At 43.9% G+C, this 23502-nt stretch overlaps 1 protein-coding gene across 6 annotated transcripts in view; it reads left to right on the plus strand.

Annotated features, from left to right (window-relative positions):
- The window catches only part of PISD (phosphatidylserine decarboxylase), a 61891-nt gene that overhangs the window by 15505 nt on the left and 22884 nt on the right, over positions 1-23502 (plus strand). For 2 of the 6 annotated variants that reach the window (XM_058158126.1, XM_058158127.1), the window contains one exon: positions 827-1002. In XM_058158126.1, the coding sequence (XP_058014109.1) occupies positions 827-1002 (176 nt within the window). Of the gene's footprint in view, positions 1-826; positions 1003-18912; positions 19111-23502 lie in introns of those variants that run through there. The other 4 variants (XM_058158129.1, XM_058158130.1, XM_058158124.1 and 1 more) reach the window with 3 other exon arrangements.

Below are 23502 nucleotides of genomic sequence, written 5' to 3' on the forward strand. Positions count from 1 at the left end.
AGATGTTTCATTACCAACCTAGGTAACTTCATCGTTTGTTACTTTTAAATAAAAAAACTCGAAGCAGCCAAATTCAATCAGATTTTGGGGTTCCTATCTTAAATCTTGCTAGATCTGGCAACCTCTTGGCATCTGATAAAATTTAAATATATTTTGATATCCCACACACCATGGACCACGTTCAGTAGACTATCATAGTTCTCAGATATGAAAAAAGGGTCTAATTTCATTTGGAAGAAGTAAAGTAGATGCCTTATTATGGTTAACGCTTGTTCAGTGTTCTGGTTTGCCGATAGTTTAGGGTGGTGGTTTTTCTAAGTGCCTCGGGTCTGACAAATTTGAGTTGCAAGCCAATTTAGCTAGCGACAAGCCACAAACCTGTAGGACAGGTAGCAAGCTAGTCTTTTTGTCCTTTTGGATACAAATGTTGCCTTTGTGAAGCCCTGTCATCTTAGGTCTTTGGCTTTTTAAAAAAAAAAAAAATTATTTATTTATTTATTTATTTATTTACATTTATATCCTGCCCTTCTCCGAAGACTCAGGGCGGCTTACAGTGTGTAAGGCAATAGTCTCATTCTATTTGTATATTTACAAAGTCAACTTATTGCCCCCCCAACAATCTGGGTCCTCATTTTACCTACCTTATAAAGGATGGAAGGCTGAGTCAACCTTAGGCCTGGTGGGATTCGAGCCTGCAGTAATTGCAGGCAGCTGTGTTTTAATAACAGGCTATCTTACAGCCTGAGCCACCACGGCTTGAACCACCAGCTGGGCTCCAACCTCTTGACTGCTTTGATTTCTAAAGAGTGGACCCCTTTCGTTCCAGGGCAGAGACCCCTGCACACCGGACCTCTGAATGTGGTGTTGCGCATCCGTCCACTGCATCTTCTCGTGGCTACAGGCACAGGATATGTGGGATACAAGCAATATGAGAAGCACAAGGACAAGAATCATGAAAAGTTGGGTGTGGAGGTGGCCCCCAGAATTGCAACTGAATGGGAAGTAAGTGATTAAACATTCTGTAACTTGTTCTAAAATGCCAAATCCTTCCAAGGAAACATGAGAAGAAACAAGTATTGTAGTGCATTGTATAAAATGCTGAATTTGGCAAATGAGAATCTATCTTAGAATTTCTGCTTATCTACTGGTATTTCTTCTGCTCAGCAAGTTAAAGCCATGCTTCCACAGCCGATCTGGATCAAAATTGTGGTTTGTCCCTGCACTGTAAATTTATAGGGAAGTACTTAAGATTCCCAGATATCAGCATCTTGCTGGTATGAGCAGAGGTGAGGAGAGGCTACAGAATCCTACGATTGTCTTTTGTTATACAAACACTAAAAATACTGTCAATGAAAAAGACCTTACACTTCTTGCTTATTTTTTCCTGATTTTCTGGTAATGTTAGGTAAATGAATGGATTTGTCTATTCCTTGTATTTGTATTGGTTCATTTATCTCATTCCTACATTAATCAATAACTGTTTTTGAAAAGAATTCATGAACCATGAGTGTTACTTTAAAACAATTCATTTTGAACCTTTTAAAATCTAAAACATGCAATGTATACATTTTAACATTCAATTTGATTTTAATATTTTAATTCAGAGAAATGTGAACTCTAGAGACTAATTACATTTTGATTCACATGTTAGAATGGGAATCATGTAAGGTGGTTAAAAATGTAGATTGAGCAAAATGCTTGAGCTTTGCTAAATATAAGAGCCAACAAGCATAATCTGTGGTAGAAGATTTTTGTTTTTTGTTTTAAATCACTGCTCCCTTAACAAATCTTGTGGTGGTGAAAGTTAATGCTTACAGGTCTCATCCTGTTGGCAAACAGTCTCAGTGCATTGTTGGCTAAATGCATCAATTTGTTTCAGTTTGAAACAATTTTTTTTTTTTTTAATTGAAAGAGTTTTAAAAAAACAAAAACATTTTTCCCCCTTTTTTCCCCCTCCCTCCCAAAAAAAAACAAAAACAAAACACCCCCCTCCCTCCCCCACCCCCGGCTTCCCGGGTCAATCACAAGGTAAAGTCCAATCCAAATAACCACATCCAAAGCTTTTCGTCTCCCAACCCCCTCCCCATTACATAAAATAACTTTCTAATTATTCAAAGGCAATCTGATATTTCTTAATCTGATATCTGTTTTGTAGATAATCAATCCATTTTTTCCATTCAATTAAATATCTTTCCTGCGTATTGTCTTTTAAAAACGCTGAGATTTTAGCCATCTCAGCCAAGTTAATAACTTTCAATATCCATTCTTCTATTGTAGGTATCTCTTCTTTCTTCCAGTATTGTCCAATCAACAGTCTTGCTGCTGTTATTAAGTTCAAAATCAATTTAGTCTCAATCCCTGTACAATCCATTATAATTCCCAAAAGGAAAAATTGTGGCAGGAACTTTATCTTCTTCTTCAGTACATTTTGAATAATCCACCAAATTCTTATCCAAAAGACCTTAATTTTCTTGCAAGTCCACCAAATATGAAAATATGTAGCATCATCACAATCACACCTCCAACATTTCGCTTGGATATTAGGATACATACATGATAATTTTTTGGGATCTAAATGCCATCTATAAAACATCTTATAAAAATTTTGGCTTAAATTGTGTGCTTGTGTAAACTTAACATTTCTAACCCAAATTTTCTCCCATGTTTCCAACATTATTGGTTCCTGAATATTCTGTGCCCATTTTATCATACAATCCTTTACCAAATCCTTTTCCGAATCTATTTCAAGCAACACATTATACAATCTCTTTATATGCTCCTGGGTCTGATTTCTAATTTGCTTTATTAAATTTTCCTCCTTTGCATTATACCAATTTTTGATCTTCTTTCCATCTAGCACTTATTTGCCCATATTGAAACCAAGTATAATTCCTCCTTCTTCATTTAATACCTGTAATGATTTTAATTGCAATCTACCTCCTTCAGCATACAAAAGTTCTTTATATGTAATCATTTCCTGTTTCTGTTCTATATTTATATTCTCTATTGCATGTCTAGGGCTCGCCCATATAGGAATCTTGTAATCTAATTTATAGGAATATTTATTCCAGACCATAAAGAGCACTTCTCAACACATGATTCTTAAAAGCCCTATCCACCTTTTTCCATAAAATAAGTACGCATGCCATCCATATAACAAGTCATAACCTTCTATATTCAAAATTCTTTCCTCTGTTAAGTTAAACCAGTCACTTATTACTGAAAGGGTTACTGCTTCATAATATAGTTTAAAGTTAGGCATTCTTAAACCACCTCTTTCCCGTGAATCCTGTATTATTTTCATTTTAACCTCGCCTTTTTACCCTGCCATATAAATTTATTAATCCCACTCTGCCAATCTTCCAAATTTTTATCCTTTTTAATTATAGGTATCATCTGGAACAGAAACAAAAATCTAGGTAACACATTCATTTTAATCCTTCCCAATAGGGATAACTGCAATTTCTTCCAGCCACTCATATCATTCTGAACTTTTTGCCATAGCAAGTCATAATTATTCTTATAAAGTTTCTTGTTCGATGAGCTAATATAGACCCCTAAATATTTAACCTTTTTTACTACCTCAAATCCTGTCATTTCCTCTAGTTTTTGTTTCTGTTGTATAGACATATTTTTAATTATCACTTTTGTTTTATTCTGATTTATTTTAAATCCTGATACCTTTCCATATTTATCAATTACTTCCAACAAAAATCTACTTGAATTTATAGGATCCGTTAACGTAACCACTACATCATCTGCAAAAGCTCTAACTTTGTACTCATATTGTCTAATCTTAATTCCCTCTATTTTCATTAATTCTCGTATTTTATCTAATAATGGTTCCAGAGTCAAAACAAACAATAATGGTGATAAGGGACATCCCTGTCTTGTTCCTTTCGCAATCTTAATAACTTCTGTCAAACTACCATTTACTATAATCTGTGCTGTTTGCTCTCCATAAATCGCTTTAATTATTCTAATAAAACAGTCTCCAAATTGCATTTTCTCTATTAATTTAAATAAAAAATCCCAATGCAATCGATCAAAGGCTTTCTCTGCATCCAAAAAAATAAGTGCCGCTGAAGTATTCTTCTTTTCCAAATATTCCAATATATTAATAATCTGTCTAACATTATTCCTCATCTGCCTCCCTTTTATAAAACCAGATTGATCAGTATGAATTCTTTGTTGTAAAACTAACATTAATCTATTTGCTATTATTTTTACAAAAATCTTATAATCATTATTTAAAAGTGAAATCGGCCTATAGTTACCAGGTTTAGAGCAGTCTTGCTCCTCTTCGGTATCAGTGAAATAAAAGATGTTTTCCATGACGGGGGTATTCCCACTCCTAATTGTATCTGATTAAATAATTCTTTAAGTGGGCCTAATATTTCATCCTGTGTTTTTTTATAATAAGTTGCTGTAAGACCATCTGTACCAGGGGTTTTCCCCATTTTTAATTGTTTAATTGCCTCCACTATTTCTCCAGTAGCTATCGGCCGGTTCAGCTCCTCCCTCTGTTCTAATGTTAGAATATTCACCTTATAATCTTTCAAATAATCATAAATGTCCCTATCCAATATTTTGTCTTTTTGCATATAGTGCAGTATAAAATTCTGAGAATGCCTTTTAATTTTATCCTGTTGGTATATCTCTTTACCTTTATATTCTATTTTTTGTATGACACGTGCTTTCTGTTTCTTCCTTAAATTATATGCCAACCATCTCCCAGGTTTATTTGCATTACAAAAGGTATTATGTTTAGCATATTGTATATTCGTTGCCACCTGGTCTGCCATTAACATATTAAATTGACTCTGTAATATTTTTATAGCCTCTTTAAGTTTATGATCTTGTGGGTTTTGAATTAATAACTGTTGCTTCCTTTGAATTTCTTCTTCCAAATATCTACGCTGCTTTTGTTTTATTATTCCTTTGCCTGTTGTCCAAATAAAATCAATATCCCTCTAATAAACGCTTTGCTCGCTTCCACACAGTTCCTATAGGTGTCCCTTTGTACATATTAAAATCAAAAAATTCTTTTAACTGTTTCTTACAATAAGTTACATTATCCTCATATCTAAACAGATTTTCATTCAACCTCCATGTTCTACCACCTTTTTTCCCTTGTAATAATTCCATCCATACTGGGCTATGGTCAGTTAAACACCTCGGAAATATCTTCGTTTTCTTCACCCTAGAAAGCAAGTCATTAGAAATTAAAATAAAATCAATGCGTGAAAAAGATTGATGCCTATCAGAAAAAAAAGTAAAATCTCTCTCATCTGGATTCCGTAACCTCCATATATCTCTAAACTCAAAGTCTTCCATCATTTCAAAAAAGGATTTTGGTAATTTTGCATGTATAGGTATCTTCTTGGAGGAGGTTCTCTTATCCCTTCTTGTATCAATTACTCCATTCCAGTCTCCTAATAAAATAAACGAACTATAATCCCAGAGGGTCAACCTCTCATGTAACATTTTGTAAAACTTTTCTTGTTGCTGATTAGGTGCGTAAATACCTATCAACAAAGTCTTTTTTGCATCTATCACCAGTTCAATAGCAATAAATCTTCCTTGAATATCTGCCTCAATTAGCTTAGCTGGTATATCCTTCCTGATATATACAACAATTCCATGCTTCTTTTCCAAAGCTGATGCAACAAAATGGTTACCCAATTTTGAATTAATTAAATATTTTTGGTCTGATAATTTTATATGTGTCTCTTGCAAACAAATCACATCATTTTTAATTGTTTCAAGTAGTGAAATATTTTCCTTCTTTTCTGAGCTGAATTCAAGCCATTAACATTCCATGACAAGATTCTATTTGCCATTACTGGCCTCCTGAAGCTTTGAAGCAGACAACGGAAGCTCCTCCTCCGGTATCTTCCGTCTAGCTCCTCCCACAGCTTCCATAATGGGATCCTGACTTTTACTTTGAGACTGTTGCTCTTCTTTACGCTTAAGGGCTCCTCTTGTCACCCTTTGCTCTTGTGGTTCCTCTAATACTGGCAGCAATAAAGGCTCTTGGGTCACCACGCCTTCTTGAGTCTCTTGAAGTTTTTCTATCACTTCTATTTCGACTTTCAAAACTGTAGAAAGAAAATCCTTTGCCTTTAAAACCGTGTCAATTCTATATCTCCTTCCTTGATAGAATAGTGTCAGTCCAACTGGCACCTCCCATCTGAATTGAATCTGATGTTTTTTAAGTTCTTGTGTAAAAAAAGTAAATTCCTTCCTGTCTCTTAACATCTTTGAAGGAATCTCTTTCAACACCTTCAACTCCTGTTCTCCAATTTTTAAAGTTGTCTGATATGAAACTTGCAGAATTTGATTTCTCATAGTCCTTTTCACAAAATAAAATGCTTCTGATATAATTTTTCTTAAGTCTTCTCCACGCTCTTCTCGCATACCACGAATTCTAAGAGCTCCTTCCATAAGTTTATATTGTAATATCACAACCTGATCTTCATTTTGATCCACTTTTTTCTGAACACCTTTCATTTCATCTTCTAAATACTTATTTGACTGAGAGATCTGTTGCATTTCCACTTCCAATCCTTCAATTTTTTTACTCAGTCCTTGAACTGCCATAAGAATATCTTCTCTTATTTTTGCATTAAAATTCTCCATCATCTCTTTTTGCCTATCTTCAGAAAGTTTTAATTGTTCTTTCAATATTTCCTCAAGACTTGGTTCAGATCCCCTTCTTCCAGAAGGCTTTAAAGGTTTAGCTGCCATTCTGTCTTCAAAAGAATCAGGAATTCAAAGTTAATAACTCTCCTTCCCTCCTTTCAGTATAAAAAAACTCCGTTTGTAACAATCCACAAGTAACGCTGCTTCATCGTACTAAAAATTTTTTACTTTCACTTTTAGACGCCATTTTAAAAGTCAATTAATCAAAGACAAAGAAAGGTTTCAAATTTCAAAAAGGGAGTCGGTACTTGCCGTGCTGATTCTGCATCAAAGTTCGAACGCTTGTGAAATTCCCGTCTGCTTGGAATATCAATCAATTTAATAAGTTCTCTAGAGCAGAAGCAACATTCCTCTCCTTTTCCCTGATAAAAACAGGGGCGTGCTGAAGTTGGAAGGAGTGGAATTCGGTGGGGTCATAAATCCAGGAAAATTCGCTCTTGAGAGCAAACCCCCTGTCAGACCTGCCACTCTTCCACAATTCTGATAATCTCTTTCACCCAGAGATTATGCTAAACTCAGTGAACAGTGATTTATTTTCTGTTTCACTGACTTTTACAATCTTCTAACACGGAGTGCTCTGTTTGAGCACCCAGCAGGAGGGTGACGTCACTGGAGCCCCCAGTTTGAAACAAATTTGAAAAGGTTTGTTTTGATTGCCGTACTTAGTGTAGTGCTATTTCTGTATTTTTTGCTGAGGGTGAATTTCCAGTAACCGGATCTCGAAGTGCTCTGTGGGGAATCCTGTACATTCATTCATTAGAGGTGAACGAGTGGCTGGATTGCCTTGTTGACCTCTTGGGCAGCCGGCACGATCTGAGGCATCCCGGAGCACTTCTGCTGCCCTGGCTGGGTATAAGGCTTTAAGATTAGGAGAGGATGTTTTTGATATCAATACTGTGTATATTTTACTGTGGCTAGATATGTTTCACTCTGTCCTGTGGAAGGACGGGATACAAATTCTCTTCTTAATTAAGAGGTTTGATATCCATTAGCTCACTGCCTGTTACGATAACAAAGCTTTAAAGCAATAAAAATAAAGATAAAAAGACAGTAGGAGCATAATTTACTTCCCCAAAGAGGTGCGTCTGAATAAGCAAGCCCCAGAGTTTAATGTTTTTGGACTTTAATCCTGCTCTAATGCCCCCCCCCCCTTCAAGCTTTTTTTCCAGCTTCCCTTGGTTTGCCAAAGGTCAGAAGAGGAGCCACAGCAGTCCAGGCTTTACTGACCTTCCCCTACGACCCGGGTTGCATTATTCAGTGTATTCATTAACTGCCTTGAAAAAAAGCGGAAGCTCATTCTGGGAATTCGGTTTGGTCTGTTTTTCAGTTGGGCATTTGTGGACAGGCTGGTAGCCTCTCGATACCATTAGAACAGGGCTCTCCAAACTTGGCAACTTTATTTATTTATTTATTTATTTATTTATTTATTTATTTATTTATTTATTTATTTATTTATTTATTTATTTATTTATTTATTTATTTAAATTTATATACCGCCCTTCTCCCGAAGGACTCAGGGTGGTTTACAGCCAAATAAAACCAACATATAAAACATATAGAAGTTAAGAGCATTATTAAAAAACTTATTCAAATTGGCTAACACCAAGAGAACTAAAAAATTCAGTTAACAACTCCATTTAAAAGCCATTTAAAAACCCCATTAAAAACTATCAGGTCAGCCCTGCACAATGAAACAAGAATGTTTTTAGCTCGCGTCTAAAGGTCCGGAGGTCAGGGAGCAGACGTTAGCTCGTTCCAGAGGGCAGGAGTCCCCACAGAAAAGGCCCTCCCCCTGGGAGTCGCCAGTCGACATTGTCTGACCGACGGCACCCCAAGGAGGCCCTCCCTATGGGAGCGCACAGGTCGCTGGGAGGCGTTTGGAAGCAGCAGGCGGTCTCGTAAGTAACCCGGTCCTAAGCCATGGAGCGCTTTAAAGATGGTAATCAACACCTTGAATTGCACCTGGAAGACCACCTTTAATACTTGTGGATTTTAACTCTCAGAATTCCTCAGCTGGCAGGGTGATTCTGAGAGCTAAAGGCCACAAGTCTTAAAGTTGCCAAGTTTGGAGACCCCTGCACTAGAAGGAGGGGGCAAGATTTTTACTCTCATTTCTGCCAGTGTTGGGGTGTACCCGTCGTCGTTGCCATATGTCTAGGTGTGGCATGGCCTGTCTAATATTCCACACTCAGTTTTCCATTCCAGAGGCTTTGTCAGCTGTGGGAAACACCTTTTGGGAGGGATTCAAGAAAGCGGGTTTAGCCCTGAGGTGATTTGTCCCCAAATGGTGTAGTCTCAGAATATCTGCCATTTGTTTTGAGGTGATGTGCTTCCTCCCAGGTTTCATGGCCTGCCCTTCATCTATCCCTAAATTTCTGAAGCAGCTTTCTTTCCCTGTGCCAAAGGATCTGTCGATGCCCAGGGGTGAGGGCCAGATCAGCATTGAGCTTGACACCCCTGATCTATGCAGGTAATTTCCGTTTTTCTTTTGAAAAACAGCTTGTTTGATACCTACGAGGAAGAGGACTTCTCTCTAATAGGGCCCTGATTTTGGACTGCCCCCCTGCATTTTATTATTTTGGCATCGTGGAAACCTTTCTTTTAAAGGTGTTGAAATACAAATGAGGTGTTCCATTTTTGCATTCAAGGGTGCATTTTTAATCCTTGTTTCATAGGGGAGCTCGCATCTTGTACTGAATGCTGCTGTTGTCTCACGGCCTTTGTCTTTGCATTCTGCCTGGGGCTTGCAGTCGCAGAGCTGCTGATGCTGTGACATCAGTGGGGCAGAATGGGGGGGGACGCTTTCAGTCTGGTAAGGGGGTGCTTGTTAAGCAGCAAAATGGATACCTTAAACCAGAGGTGTCAAACTTGATTTCATTGAGGGCCCTATCAGGGTTGTGTTTGATCTTGAGGGGGCGGGATGGGTGTGGCCAGCTTGACGTCACTCGTGTCGGGGGGCGTCTGTGGTGGCCCAAGTGCTCTGCCAGCAAAAATGGGCTCCAAAGCTCTGTTTCCAATTGCGACAGCCTCCTGCAACTCTCTGCCAGCAAAAAGGGAGCTTGGGAGGGCCCCGTGCGCCCTGAGCTCCGTTTTCACTGGCAGAGGCACCGCGGGCCGGTCCGTTCGCTATTTCCAGAGTGACCCCGCGGGCCAGATCTAAGCACCCTGTGGGTCAGATGTGGCCCGCAGGCCTTCAGCTTGACACCCCTGCCTTAAACCTGTTAAAATAGGAGAATATGCTTAATTTGTCAAGAGGGGCTCTGCAAAGTATATGGCACCCATTCATATCCCCAAACTGCCTACAGTCACCCAAAGAGCAATATGGAATAAATAATACATAAATATTATTAATAAATATTTAAAACACATTGAAGAGGGGGGAGTGTTGGAGCTACTAGTGCAGTGCTGAGCATTCTCCCCCCCCCCCCGAATACCATTTCCAAATCTCTTGAAGTCTGTAGCTTTGAAAAGGACCTATTTGAAGGACCATTTTCCCCCAGTCACATCTACTGTACCTGACCTACCAGAGCAGGGGGGCAGAGAATGTCTCCTCTCTTAAGGAGGTCCATCTAGTGGGACCAGGAAGAAGGGCCTTCTCTGGGGTGGCTCTCTCCCTGGGGAATATCACCTCTGTGTAGGTAAGGGTGGCCTTGATATTCTTTTGAAAAACCCTGAAGATGTGGTCTTGCCCTATGGACCCCAGGGTGATATGGAGCCCATCAAGTAATTTGTTGGATTGTTGTCACAAAGGGAGTGGGGGGGGGGGTTATTCAGTTCTGTATTGGGGTTTTTATTTCTGTAAGCTGCCCAGAGTCACCGTGAGTGAGTTGGTCAGCCATTTAAATGTTCTTAATGAACAATAATGGATTGAAAAACCACCAGAAGTGTTGCCAGATGGGTTTCTTTACAGTGCCTCCCTTGAATGAAGACCAGCAGATTTTTCTCCCATGGCCTGCATGCAATCAGGCTGTAAAGGCCAGGGTGAGTCACTTGGGCTTTTTCCGCCTTCTACTCCGTTGTTTGTTTTCCTTTAAATATAGACTGCAGATTACGGCTGTAGCTGGCAGGAGGGCTGTCTAAAGTCTGGCAGAGGAGCAGCACACGTCCCCTGAACCCAGTGCCCTTTGGCCCCAGTTCATGGTAACATCTTATCCCGGGGAGGCTGGTGCAGCGTGGCATTCCAGCTGAGCTCTGCCCCTCGACACCTGTCCGGATCGGGAGGACCCCGAAGTCTCTCAGCTGTGGATTGGCCACCTGGGCTCAGCAGAGGGGTGGGGCCGGGGTTGATGAACAGCCCCTTGGAGACAGGGCCCAAAGGGCAGCGGGTTTGCAGCACCGGAGAGTGCAAGATCCGTTGTCCCAGGGGAGATCCTGGCTCCAAAAAAGGATCAATGGAAAAGGCCAGAGCGTGAACCTCCTGTATAGAGGGAAGCCTTCTTCCTGGCCAGCTGTCCAGGGGGAGAGCATGGGGGGGGGAATGTAACCCCTGACCCTCTGTCCAGAGGATAGGCCACAGTAGTGGTGTGACACAAAGGGCTGTTACAAAGACTATGGAATTTGATCCCTCGGGAACACTGGAATGTTCAGTGCTATTATTAAATAGGGAAATGCGTTTTAATGCGAAGACCTCCCGTAAATCAGTATTTCTGTGGGAACGATAAGCTTTTTGTATATATGCTATAATTTGGATTAAATCTGATCTGAAGGCCATGAGGGGCTACGATTTTCCACAAATCAGCTTTTTTCTTGCTAGCTGTGTCCAGAGGCCTCCTGGGTTGAGAATACATAAAGATCTCTCTTGGATGGCTAAGTGGTTCTGAGTGTTGTATATCATGGTAAATCAGTACTTCTTTAGAGAATGAGAGTTTGGGTATAGAATAGAATAGAATAGAATAGAATAGAATAGAATTTTTATTGGCCAAGTGTGATTGGACACACAAGAAATTTGACTTGGTGCATATGCTCTCAGTGTACATAAAAGAAAAGATACGTTCATCAAGGTACAACATTTACAACACAATTGATGGTCAATATATCAATATAAATCATTATTATTATTATTATTTATTATTTATTTGATTTTTATACCGCCCTTCTCCCGAAGGACTCAGGGCGGTGTACAGCCAAGGTAAAACAAACAGTACAATATACAATTAAAATGCAAATTAAAAAACTTATTACATAGTTGGCCTAAAAACTTTAAAATATATAAAACTAAAAAACCCCTTAAAATTAATGATAAAAAATTTAAAACCAGTAAAATTTAAGCCAGCCCCGCGCAAATAAATAGATGTGTTTTCAATTCGCGGCGGAAGGTCCGAAGGTCAGGTATTTGGCGTAAACCCTGGGGAAGTTCGTTCCAGAGGGTGGGAGCCCCCACAGAGAAGGATCTTCCCCTGGGGGCCGCCAGCCAACATTGCTTGGCGGACGGCACCCTGAGAAGTCCCTCTCTGTGTGAGCGTACGGGTCGGTGGGAGACATGAGGTAACAGCAGGCGGTCCCGTAAGTACCCAGGCCCTAAGCCATGGAGCGCTTTAAAGGTAGTAACCAAAACCTTAAAGTGCACCCGAAAGATCACAGGTAGCTAGTGCAGTCTGCGCAGGAGCGGTGTTACACGGGAGCTACGCGAAGCTCCCTCTATCACCCGCGCAGCTGCATTCTGGACTAACTGAAGCCTCCGGGTGCACCTCAATGGGAGCCCCATGTAGAGAGCATTACAATAATCCAAGCAGGAGGTAACGAGCGCATGAGTGACTGTGCACAAGGCATCCCGATCAAGGAAGGGGCGCAACTGCCGAACCAGGTGAACCTGGTGGAAGGCCCTCCTGGAGACGGCCGTCAGATGATCTTCAAACGACAGCCGTTCATCCAGGAGAACACCTAAGTTGCGCACCCTATCCTTTGGGGCCAATAACTCGCTTCCAACAGTCAGCCACAGCTGCAGCTGACTGAATCGGGGTGCCGGCATCCACAGCCACTCCGTCTTGGAGGGATTAAGCTTGAACCTGTTTCTCCCCATCCAGACCCGTACGGCTTCCAAACACCGGGACAGCACTTCAACAGTTTTGTTGGCCTGGGGTGGAAAAGTACAGCTGAGTATCATCAGCGTACAGCTGGTACCTCACACCGAAACCACTGATGATCTCACCCAATGGCTTCATATAGATGTTGAACAGAAGGGGCGAGAGGATCGAACCCTGCGGCACCCCACAAGTGAGGCACCTCGCGGCCGACCTCTGCCCCCCTGTCAACACCGTCTGCGACCGGTCGGAGAGATAGGAGGAGAACCACCGATAAACGGTGCCTCCCACTCCCAATCCCCCCAACCGGCGCAGCAAACTACCATGGTCGATGGTATCGAAAGCCGCTGAGAGGTCTAATAGGACCAGGGCAGAGGAATAACCCCTGTCCCTGGCCCTCCAGAGATCATCCACCAACGCGACCAAAGCTGTCTCCGTGCTGTATCCGGGTCAGAAGCCGGACTGGAACGGGTCTAGATAGACAGCTTCATCAAGGTATTGGGGTAGCTGCCGCGCCACAGCACTCTCTACAACCTTCGCAACAAAGCGAAGGTTGGAGACCGGACGATAATTACCCAAAATAGCTGGGTCCAGGGAGAGCTTCTTGAGGAGGGGTCTCACCACCGCCTCTTTCAAGGCGGCAGGGAAAACCCCTTCCAACAAAGAAGCGTTGATAATCCCCTGGAGCCAGCCTCGTGTCACCTCCTGAGTGGCCAGTACCAGCCAGGAAGGACACGGGTCCAGTAAACATGTGGTGGCGTGGAGCCTCCCCAACAACCTGTCCACGTCCTCTGGAGCCACAGGGTCAAACTCATCCCAAACAGACTCAACAAGACGTGCCTCCTCCCTCTCGCTTGGATCATCCCAATTTCGGTCCAGACCATCCCGGAGCTGAGCGATTTTATCGTATAAATAACCACTAAACTCCTCGGCACGTCCCTGCAAAGGGTCATCCCGCACCTCCTGATGAAGGAGGGAGCGGGTCACCCGAAACAGGGCGGCCGGGCGGTTATCTGCCGACGCAATGAGGGTGGAAGCGTAGGAACGCCTCGCCTCCCTCATTGCCACTAGGTAAGTCCTAGCATAGGACCTAACTAGTGTCCGATCAGCTTCGGAACGACTGGACCTCCAAGTACTCTCTAGGCGTCTTCTCCGGCGTTTCATCTCCCTCAGCCCCTCGGAAAGCCAAGGGGCCGGACGAGATCTACGCCGGTTCAGAGGCCGCAAAGGCACGACACGGTCCAAGGCCCCAGCCGCGGCCTGTTCCCAGGCCACAACTAGTTCCTCAACCGAGTCGTGGGCCAGATCCTCAGGGAATGGCCCAAGCTCCGTCAGGAACCTCTCAGGGTCCATCAGGCGCCTGGGACGGAACCAACGTATAAGTTCCGTCTCCCTGCGATGGTGGGTGGCGGTTCGGAAGTCTAGGCGAAGGAGAAAATGATCTGACCATGACAACGGTTCTGTTACTAAATCATCTAATTCCAGATCATTTAACCACTGTCCAGAGATATAAATTAGATCCAGCGTGCCTCCTCCCATGTGCGTAGGGCCATCATTTACTCGAATCAGGTCCAAGGCCGTCATGGAAGCCTGGAACTCCCGAGCTGCAGTCGATGACAAGCCAGTCGATGGCAGGTTGAAATCCCCCATGACTATAAGTCGGGGGGTCTCAATCGCCACACCGGCAAGTACCTCCAACAGCTCGGGCAGGGCTGTGGTCACGCAGCAAGGAGCCAGGTACGCGATCAACAAGCCCAACTGATTCCTATGGCCCCACTTCACATAGAGGGATTCACAGCCGGCAATCTGAGGAACAGTGGCCTCCCTCGGTTCTAGATCTTCCTTAATGACAACCGCCACCCCCCCACCCCTACCTTGAGCCCTCGGTTGATGAAATGCTCGGAAACCCGGAGGGCACAGCTCAACAAGGGGAACTCCCCCCTCTGGCCCCAACCAGGTCTCCGTAATGCCCATAAGGTCCGCGGACTCCCCCTGAATAAGATCGCAGATCAGGGGAGCTTTATTGACCACGGACCGGGCATTACATAACATCAACTGAAGATCCAAGCTCTGAGGATCATGGCCGCCCGAGGAACGGGTAGGGACTGAGGGGCCGGAGCACATGATCGCTTTCAAACATCAAGCACGTGCTCCCAACACTCGATACGCCCCCCCCCCTCCGCCATATCTGCCTCTCCCACTTACCGTACAGATTGAACAACCCTCTAATCCTGGAACAGAACCCTCCCCCCCTGCCTTCAGACCAGATGCCATAATGCCGCGAACAAGCACAGGGGCTGGATCCCTCCCCGACGGGTTCTTTCCCCCACCCGTCATATCCCTCCCCCCCCTTAAAAAACCCTTATTTAAAAATCTATTTAAAAATCCCCACAAATTCTTCTTGGCCGTATGCCACCTCTCTGGGTCCCAAGACCCTTCGTTAAGGTAAGCCCTCGATAACTTGGAGGGCCATTCCTGCGAGGCGGGGGAACCTCGCAGTCGTAATAGTTCGGCAGATGAGTATCTCATGGAGAAATAATCGATAAAACAGCAGAAGAGTGTCCATCCCTAGCCGGCGGAGATGTTCCAGTCGTACCAATAGTTCACCAAGACCCGACATTAAATAGTCAACCATATGGGTCATAGTCCGTAGAAATCCGTGGGACCAGAAGAAACAACCCAAAATCCAAAGGGTCCAGAACAACCAAGGGATCCGGAGGTCCGGCCCAAATCCAATGGCCTTCCTCTCGGAAGTTGGTATAGCAATATTCCCTCGGTTGTTCTCTCGGCTGCTAAGATGAAAAAGTCAGCAGCCAGAATGAAAAGGTCTCCCTCGGATTCCCGGCAACGCACCGTCACGGGACAAAGACCCGTGCAGTACGGTGATTGGAATGACATTTATACCGCCGGTGCCGTCAATGCCATCCATGCCGCCACCACTAAGCCACCAGATTATACCGCTGGGCCCAATATGGCTCCAGCGTGCCGCTGTGCCGCTGTTGAAAATGTCCAGGCCAGGCCGCCTATCAGTCGCTGATGGAGAGAGTAACCCAAAAAAAAGGCAAGCCGCTGATGATAATTGCGGCATTTTGGCAGGCCATGGCCAAAAGTCAGCTGTGGGGGAGGAACAATGTTCAGGCCCATGGGGGGGGGGGCGATGTTCAGGCCCATGAGGGTACCGTCCCAGCAACCGGTGTTACCTGCGGCCCAACACCCAGCACACCGCACACAGCCGTCGATGATCTCCGTCGGTGTTCGGCACGCACACAGCCTTTGATGTTCTCCGCGGCCGAAAACGGCCGAAAAACAGCTGAGTCAGGCCGAGGCATCTCCTCACACCCCCCAACATGGCCGCCGCCATCTGCTGCTCGTTTGAGAACTCCAGCTCCGTACTCAGCAGCCGAGAGGCCAATGAGGTCCAAAGACCTCGCTCTCGGCGGCCGGAGAGATCACAAGTCAGGAGCCGGAGGCCAAGCAGCCCGGTGGCCGGCAGAACGGCATCCAAGGACTTCCAGCTGCCGTCTCCACTAAGCTCAGGACGCTGCCGCCATAACGCGCATGCGCAGAAGAATGATAAGGATTGCCAGCAACAAGTTATAGTCATAAATGGAAAGAGATTGGTGATGGGAACTATGAGAAGATTAATAGTATTGCACTCCATCATTTGCATTAGTTTATGTGTCCCTCACATGTAGATTCAAGGGTCAGTGTGGGGTGGCAGTTTAAGGCTCCAGGCTAGAAACTGGAAGCCACAAAGGCCTTCGGCACTAAACCAGCTGGGAGACTTTGGGCCCCTTGTGCTCTCTTAGCCTTGGAAAGAAGGAATGGCAAAGGACCTCCAAAAAATCTCACCAAGAAAACTGCATAGACTTGCCCAGGCAGTTGCCAGGAATCAATAATGTCTTCCCAAAACAAACTAAAAAGTTCATTCAGATGTTATGAAAATGATTCCTCTTTTTTTAACTCTGGAACTTAGAGAAAGTAGCTTAATTGTTTTAGTTTATTTAATTTAATTCCATAAGGTGTATGGATTTCTCGGATTAATTAAAGATGTTGTGCTTACTATTCCCGTTCCATGAAAATCATCTTTATATCAGTATAATCGATACCTCTTATGCACTGGAAGGTTTGGGGGTCCAAATACTTCTGGAAGTGTGAAATGCCTTCCCTTGCAGGTTAAAGACCCTGGGTAGAATGAATACTGCAGATCACTTAACAGGATATCCTGAAACATTAATATTCATCGTTAAAATGCTTTTTTGCCATCCAGATGTAAACCTGTAACCTGGACAGCTCTAGAATCCCTTCTACTATGACCACATTCATCTTTTAATAGCTGTTAGAAATTGTTGTTAAATGACAATAAGTTGTATACTCAAAAGTAGAGGGAGGCATGAAAGAAAGAAAGGGTTGGAGTGTCTGATCTGTGAATATCACTAGATCATTTTGGTACCATTAAATCACTTTTCTTTGGATTAAAAGTTACACTTAACACAAGAAAAATTATTATTTTCTATATTATTGGACAGTGGTAGGTCGTTTGGGAATAAAATTGATGAAGTCTGTTCATTGGAACATGGTGCTGAATAACATGATAAAATGCGCTCATGTGCCATGTTTTTGGAAATTATCTCACACAGTTTCAAATGCATCTTTTTTTTTAGGGATTAAATTGTTTTGAATAAACTGATGGGAGACAATTGCTGTTGTTTTCTTTTATGAGAGTAAACGTATGGATCCTGTCCACCAGTATAAGACTGGACGGATTTTATGCTTTCGGTTATAAAGCAGCAGGTGCAACAAAAGAAAAGAAAACATTATTACTGTGGAATCCATTTAGATGCAATGTATGCTTAGGGGACAGACAAAGTGATACAAATTTCACGTCTCTTTAGACACCCTTCTAGAATGGCCCTTCTAGGACAGAGTCCTCCTCCTCCTCCTCCTCCTCCTCCTCCTCCTCCTCCTCCTCCTCCTCCTCCTCCTCCTCCTCCTCCTCCCAGGACTTTCTCTGTAGGTCAGGCCAAACGCTTGGCAACAGCATCGTCCAAATGCAAGTTCATATTAACTGTCAGTGGGTGCTCCTGTGTCTTAAATGTCTTGCTGAGGAGAAGGTGTAGATGGAAGATCTGGAGGTCCTGTTCCCGTCAGTAATGCTTGGGAGTCACAAAGGCCATGAGAAAATTCCTTGGAAAGGAGGAGGGGCTCCTCCCCTTCTCCCCCTCCCCTCCCCTCCCTTCTGTGACTTATAAAGTAGTTGGGAAGATCAGGAGCGGTAGAAAAGCAAACGCCAGAAGACCTGGGGGCAGGTGAAGTCCCTGGGGCTTGGATTGGATTCTCCCATCTTCTCACAGGTGCTTGGCTTCTCTGGAGATCCAACGATAGGGTATCTAAATCTATGGGAGTGTAGACTGCTTTCAATCCCCCATCTCTCAGTAAGACAATGAATGTCTTTCTTTGAGATTAAAGCCTTGTTTAGATGCCCTGTATTTCACCTGTTTCCTAGCCATCCTTTAGCCTTTCCAAAATGGCTTATACAGCAGTGGTACAGTGGTGCTCAACCTATGGTCTGCGGACCCCTGGGCACCCGTGATGTCGTCACGGTGGGCCTGCGAAAGCTTTGAAGAAATGTTATGATTTAAATGTTGAGTCTTGGGGGTCCGTGGCCACGGAAGGTATTTAAAGGGAATTCATGGTAAAGAAAAGGTTGAGAACCACTGGCTTACAGCATCCAAACAAAAGAGTTGATGTGACTTGGCAGCGTCTGCTCAAGGGGGCTTTTGGTGCCTAACATTTTCTAATGCTGTTTTTCCGACCTCCATTAATATTTTTCTCTGTTCAGGAAAATGATCTGCTGTTTCAACCTTTTGTGGGAGTTAATTGGTTTATAAATCAGTGCTGGCTTTTGTCTGCCGTCTCAGAGTCTCCCCGCCTGAAGCGTCTCAGCCAGTTGTGAAGGGAGGCTTCTCCCGTGATCCACCCAGCCCCCACTTCAGCCGCTGCCGCTTGCTGCTTCTGGCCCATGCTGCCGGCAGTGGCCGGCGGGCTCTGGAGCTGGCAGGAAGCCTGGGGGAAGTGAGCAAGCCTTGTCATGCGGCCGGTGGCTCCTCCTGCCCCATTGCCTGCTGCGCCTCTCTTAAAGGAGCCCAGCTCCTGCTCTGGTATTCGCTGAAAAGCCACCTCTTCATCTCGGATGGCGGGGCGTCCTTAAGAGGGAACCATTGAAACCTGAGCCACTGAGCTGCTTTCTTAAAGAAAAAGTCTACTGGTGGTGTGTCATCAGAACGGGGGATCCCAGGAGGGACCTTTATTTTTGAGGCCTCTCTGGGTCTCCCGCACTCTTCTTCTTCTTCTTCGTCGTCGTCATCCTCGTGATGAATCCAGGGTATGGCAAAATTACTCTCCTGCTGACTTACTTTTTCTCTCAATTGTAAATGCAAATGTTACCTCGGAGGGTTTGAATAGGAAAGTGGGTGATTCCTGGTACGTTAGGGAGTGTTATGGTTCCAGTTCAGGATGATCAGAGTTTGTATCTGCCTTGAAAAGTATACGATGAAACAAGGTTCTTTTAACGGTGATCCAGGGTGTCTCCTGAGTCTGGACCAGCCTTACCTGCCTGGCCTTGATCAAGGCGTTGGTGAAGAGAGGTTGATCGCAAGCCAAAATAACCCAGTAAAATGCCTGTGCAGGCTGGGACTGGCAAAGATCTCTCTTTCCATCCCCCCAAAAAGTTGATTAGTTTACGTTCTTGTTGAGGATATCCTGTCAAGGGCTTTCTACCTTCAGACACAGGGAGCTGTTTCTTTGGAAGGAGGCTTCCATCCATCTTCTGGTTTTGAAACCAAGTAAATGGGAGAGTTGGGAAGGAGAATGTGGCCATCCTAATTCTTCCCCATTTTTAAATTCTGGAAGCAGAGTGTGCAATGCATAGAAAAGATGGGCATAGCTTCAGTGGCACCATCCTGGCTGCTGTCTTGCCTTTGTTGACAACCCCTGAAACTAGGGAGGAACTTTTCAGGGGGTTGCTGTGATGGCAGTGAAACCTGAAACATTTGAAGCATTTCTTCGGGCTGGCCTCTCGGGCAGCTCCTCAGGAAGATGCTTCCTTCCCAGGGTGAGCAGTCTGAGCCCTGCTCAGCCCCTGCTCCCTGGTCAGGAAGAGGGGCTATTTTATCTTATTTTATTTTATTAATTTTATTTTATTATTTTCTATTATTTTCTGATGAGCCGTTGCAAAATACTAAAGAAAAGTAGTTGAAAAATGCCTCCTTTCATTGATTCTTTCAGGGCATGAAATCTTCTTCCCTTGTGAGGAAGGAAAGGGCTGTTTCTTGAAAATGGCGTGAGCCCAGGAGCAGCCAGTCAGAGGCAGGCTTTCCGGCTCTATTGTTCGGCAAGGGTTAGCAGCGTGCAAAAGTTTCTGGAAAAGAGAGAGCGGTCCCAAGAGGTAGCGGGGGGGGGGGAGGATTTAAAGAGAAATAGCCAGTTGTGAAAGGAAAGTGGTAAAGAGACAAAAAGCCAAGTGAAGCATTCTGCCTCACGAGAGAGACTCTGCTTTTATACAGCACCAGGAAATGCAAAAGAGGCCCTGAATTCCTTCCCTAGGTGCCAAGTTTATTTTACCATTTCTTTGTTTCAGTAGGAAGGGAAGCCTTTAATTCTGAAGCCTTCTTCCATCTGCTTTTCTGGACCTGGGTGACCTTACGTGGCCCACAGGGCACCCAGGCTGTCTCAGGCCTGAACGGCCTCAGGTTGTGGGTGCAGTTTTGCCTGAGTTAGGATTAACCAACCAAGACTCTGCAAACCGAATCCATAATTATTGGAGAATAATTCTCCATATAATCTACCTATAAGAACTTTTCAGCCTTTCTCTTCGTGCAGATCTCTTACGTGGATAATTAAAATCTGTTTAGCTTATTGATTATCCTGATTTATCAACCCCGTAATCAAATGCTAGTGATCAGAAAGTGGGAGAATCCTCTTGGGTGCCTAAAGTAAAGTGTGATCAATTTATTTGAGAAGTACAGAAATAGGGCTCAGAGAATCACAGTTTCTTGCACAACGTTAAAATAAGTTTAAAAGACACCGGACGTAATAATGAGGCTGGGCAGCAGAGGGATTTCTCTCCGTCTCCTCTCAGGCTCCAATTCTGGAATCAGGTCTACTCTCAGAAGGAAAGACAAAAATAAATTTGGTGAACTCTCACTTCTAGACGTCAGGTTCGTGAGGTTCAACCTGATATTGCAGCACCTGATTGCTAAATCCCTGAGACCTTGGAGTTCCTCTGTAGCCATTCAGCTGGTAATATTATAGTTTATTAGGCTGAATATAAGGTGAAGTGGGGAAATTGCCAGAAGTAATTGGAATGACAGGAAGAATGTGGAAATGTGGACTTCTCATTAACGGTGGAGAACAAAACAACAATCAAAATGAAATGTGTTCGGTCAGTATCTAGGTGCAAGCAGCTATTCAAGTGGAGCATCTGCGTATCATTCAGGCTGGGAGTGGAACGGAACAGACTGATCTCATCATGGGATGCTGTTGGTAGGCTCCAGTGGAGAAAAGTAGAACCTGGGTGCCTCAGGTGCCATCCTGAACCATAAACTAGCCAGTCCTATTTTAGATTGTTTTGGTTGTATGAACTCTGTGCTTTATTTGAGGTTGAATCTGAAAGCTCAAAAATAAATTGAATAAATTCTATTTAATTAACTACAAGAAGGCACATTGTGCAACTACAACCAATGAAGCCTCAGGAGGATAAGGTAACGGTTTCCCCTGTTCAGTTGTTTCTGACTCCAGGGCACGATGCCATTTCTTAGCCGAGGGAGCCAGCGTTGTCAAAGACATTTCCGTGCTCATATGGCCAGCATGACTAATATATGCCAAGGCACACAGAATGCTGTTATCTTCCCACCAAAGTGGTACCTATTTAGCTACTCGCATTTACATGCTGTCGAACTGCTAGGTAGGCAGGCACTGGGGCTCCATCACGCGGTATTTGGATGTCAAACTGACACGCCCAGGATGTTGACCGCTGAGCTTTTGTGCCTTTGATCAGGAGGAAAAAAACGGTAGTTATCTCTTTCCTGTTCTGGAAGAAAGGCAAAGTAATAATGTTTACCTCATCCAGAGGCAATTCAGGAGCCAGTTAGGCCTAGTGGTTAAAGCACCAGGCTAGAAAGCGGGAGATCGTGAATTCTAGTTCTGCCTTAGCCATGAATGTCAGCTGGGTGACTTTGGGCCAGTCACTTCTTTTCAGGCCAATCCACCTCACAGGGTTGTTGTAGGGAAAATAGAAAGAGGAAGAAAGTTTGTTGGATAAAAAATAATAAAATTATTTTAATAATAAAATAATAAAAATAATAAAATTAAAATAATAAAATTATAAAGACAGGATACAAACAAACAAACAAACTAATTAATTAATTAATTAATTCTCACATGATTAAAATGTGAACCAGGGGAAGACGAGACCTGAATATTTAAATCCCATTTTACCTGTCCTGGAGGGGGGGAAAGCTCAAATCGCCAACAAAATCCCAATTTTACTCTTCCCTCCTGTTCTGAATTTGTAAATGTAAAGCAAAAGAAAACATAGTCAGGGACCTCATAACTAATAACAAAATACATAGGTAAATAAACTTCATTACTGTGTATATTCCTTTTTCTAAAAATAATGTTTCTCAATGCCCAGTCATTTCTTGGTGGGGCTGCTGTTCACTTTACATAAGGATACTGATAGAAGCAGGAGATTTGCTGAAATTTGTGTTTGGATCTGGAAGGAATATTTTAGAATAGAGACAGGTAGTCCTTGACTTACAGCCATTCGCTTAGTGACTTTTTGATGTTACAATGGCGCTGAAATAAGTAACTTATGACCATTTTTCATACTTAAGAAGGCTGCAGCATCCCTATGGCCTCGTGATCAAAATCCAGATGCTCGGCATGCATGTAGTAGGGCTGCAACATCCTGGGATCGCATGATCTCTTTTACGACCTTCTGACACGGGAAGTCAATACGGAAACCGTATTCAGTTAACACCCATGTTACCAACTTAACAACTGCAGTAGCTCCCTTGACAATTATGGCAAGAAAGGTTATAAAATGGGGCAAAACTCACTGAACAGCTGTTTCACTTAGCAACAGAAATTGTGGGCTCAGTTGTGGCCCTAAATCGCGGATTACCTGTATCTGCCCAGTTGACTTTGTTGAAAGAGGAAGGGTTTGTTCTCTGGCCTGCTTATTCTCTCCGGGCTTCCCCCCTTTCTCCCTTCCTGAAAGAGATGTGTTGAATACTGCTGGGAATATTTGGCGACCAGAAATCAGTTCGCTATTTTCATCCCCCAGACTCAGCCTCGGCTCTTTGGAGAATGACGGAGGGCCCTTCCCATCAGGCTTCTGGTGGGGTTTCTGGTCCCCTGTTTGGCACCAACTCAGATACCTGGCATGACTTAGGCAATCTCTGGGAGATGATGGTCCTGTCTATAAACCTTTTGAGTTGTTGCCTGCACTGCTCGGTTATTCTCGTTCATTCTGTTTGCGGAGACGATGATTCTCTGGGCCAGGGCCAGGGCCAGGGCCAGGTGGGCTCCCCAGTGCCCCTCCTGCTGCCTGCCTGGCGTGAGAATGCCCCCTCTCTCCCTCCCTCCCTGGCCTCCGGCCGGCCTTGGCTGGACCAGGAGAGATTCTTTGGCCCTGAGAATGCTGCATGCGTTGCCGGGTCTTGCACGCCTGCCCAGAACCATCCAGGCTGTCATTACTGCAGTGCAGAGTTGA

This window comes from Ahaetulla prasina, chromosome 15, assembly GCF_028640845.1.
Source record: "Ahaetulla prasina isolate Xishuangbanna chromosome 15, ASM2864084v1, whole genome shotgun sequence".
Lineage (NCBI taxonomy): Eukaryota > Metazoa > Chordata > Lepidosauria > Squamata > Colubridae > Ahaetulla > Ahaetulla prasina.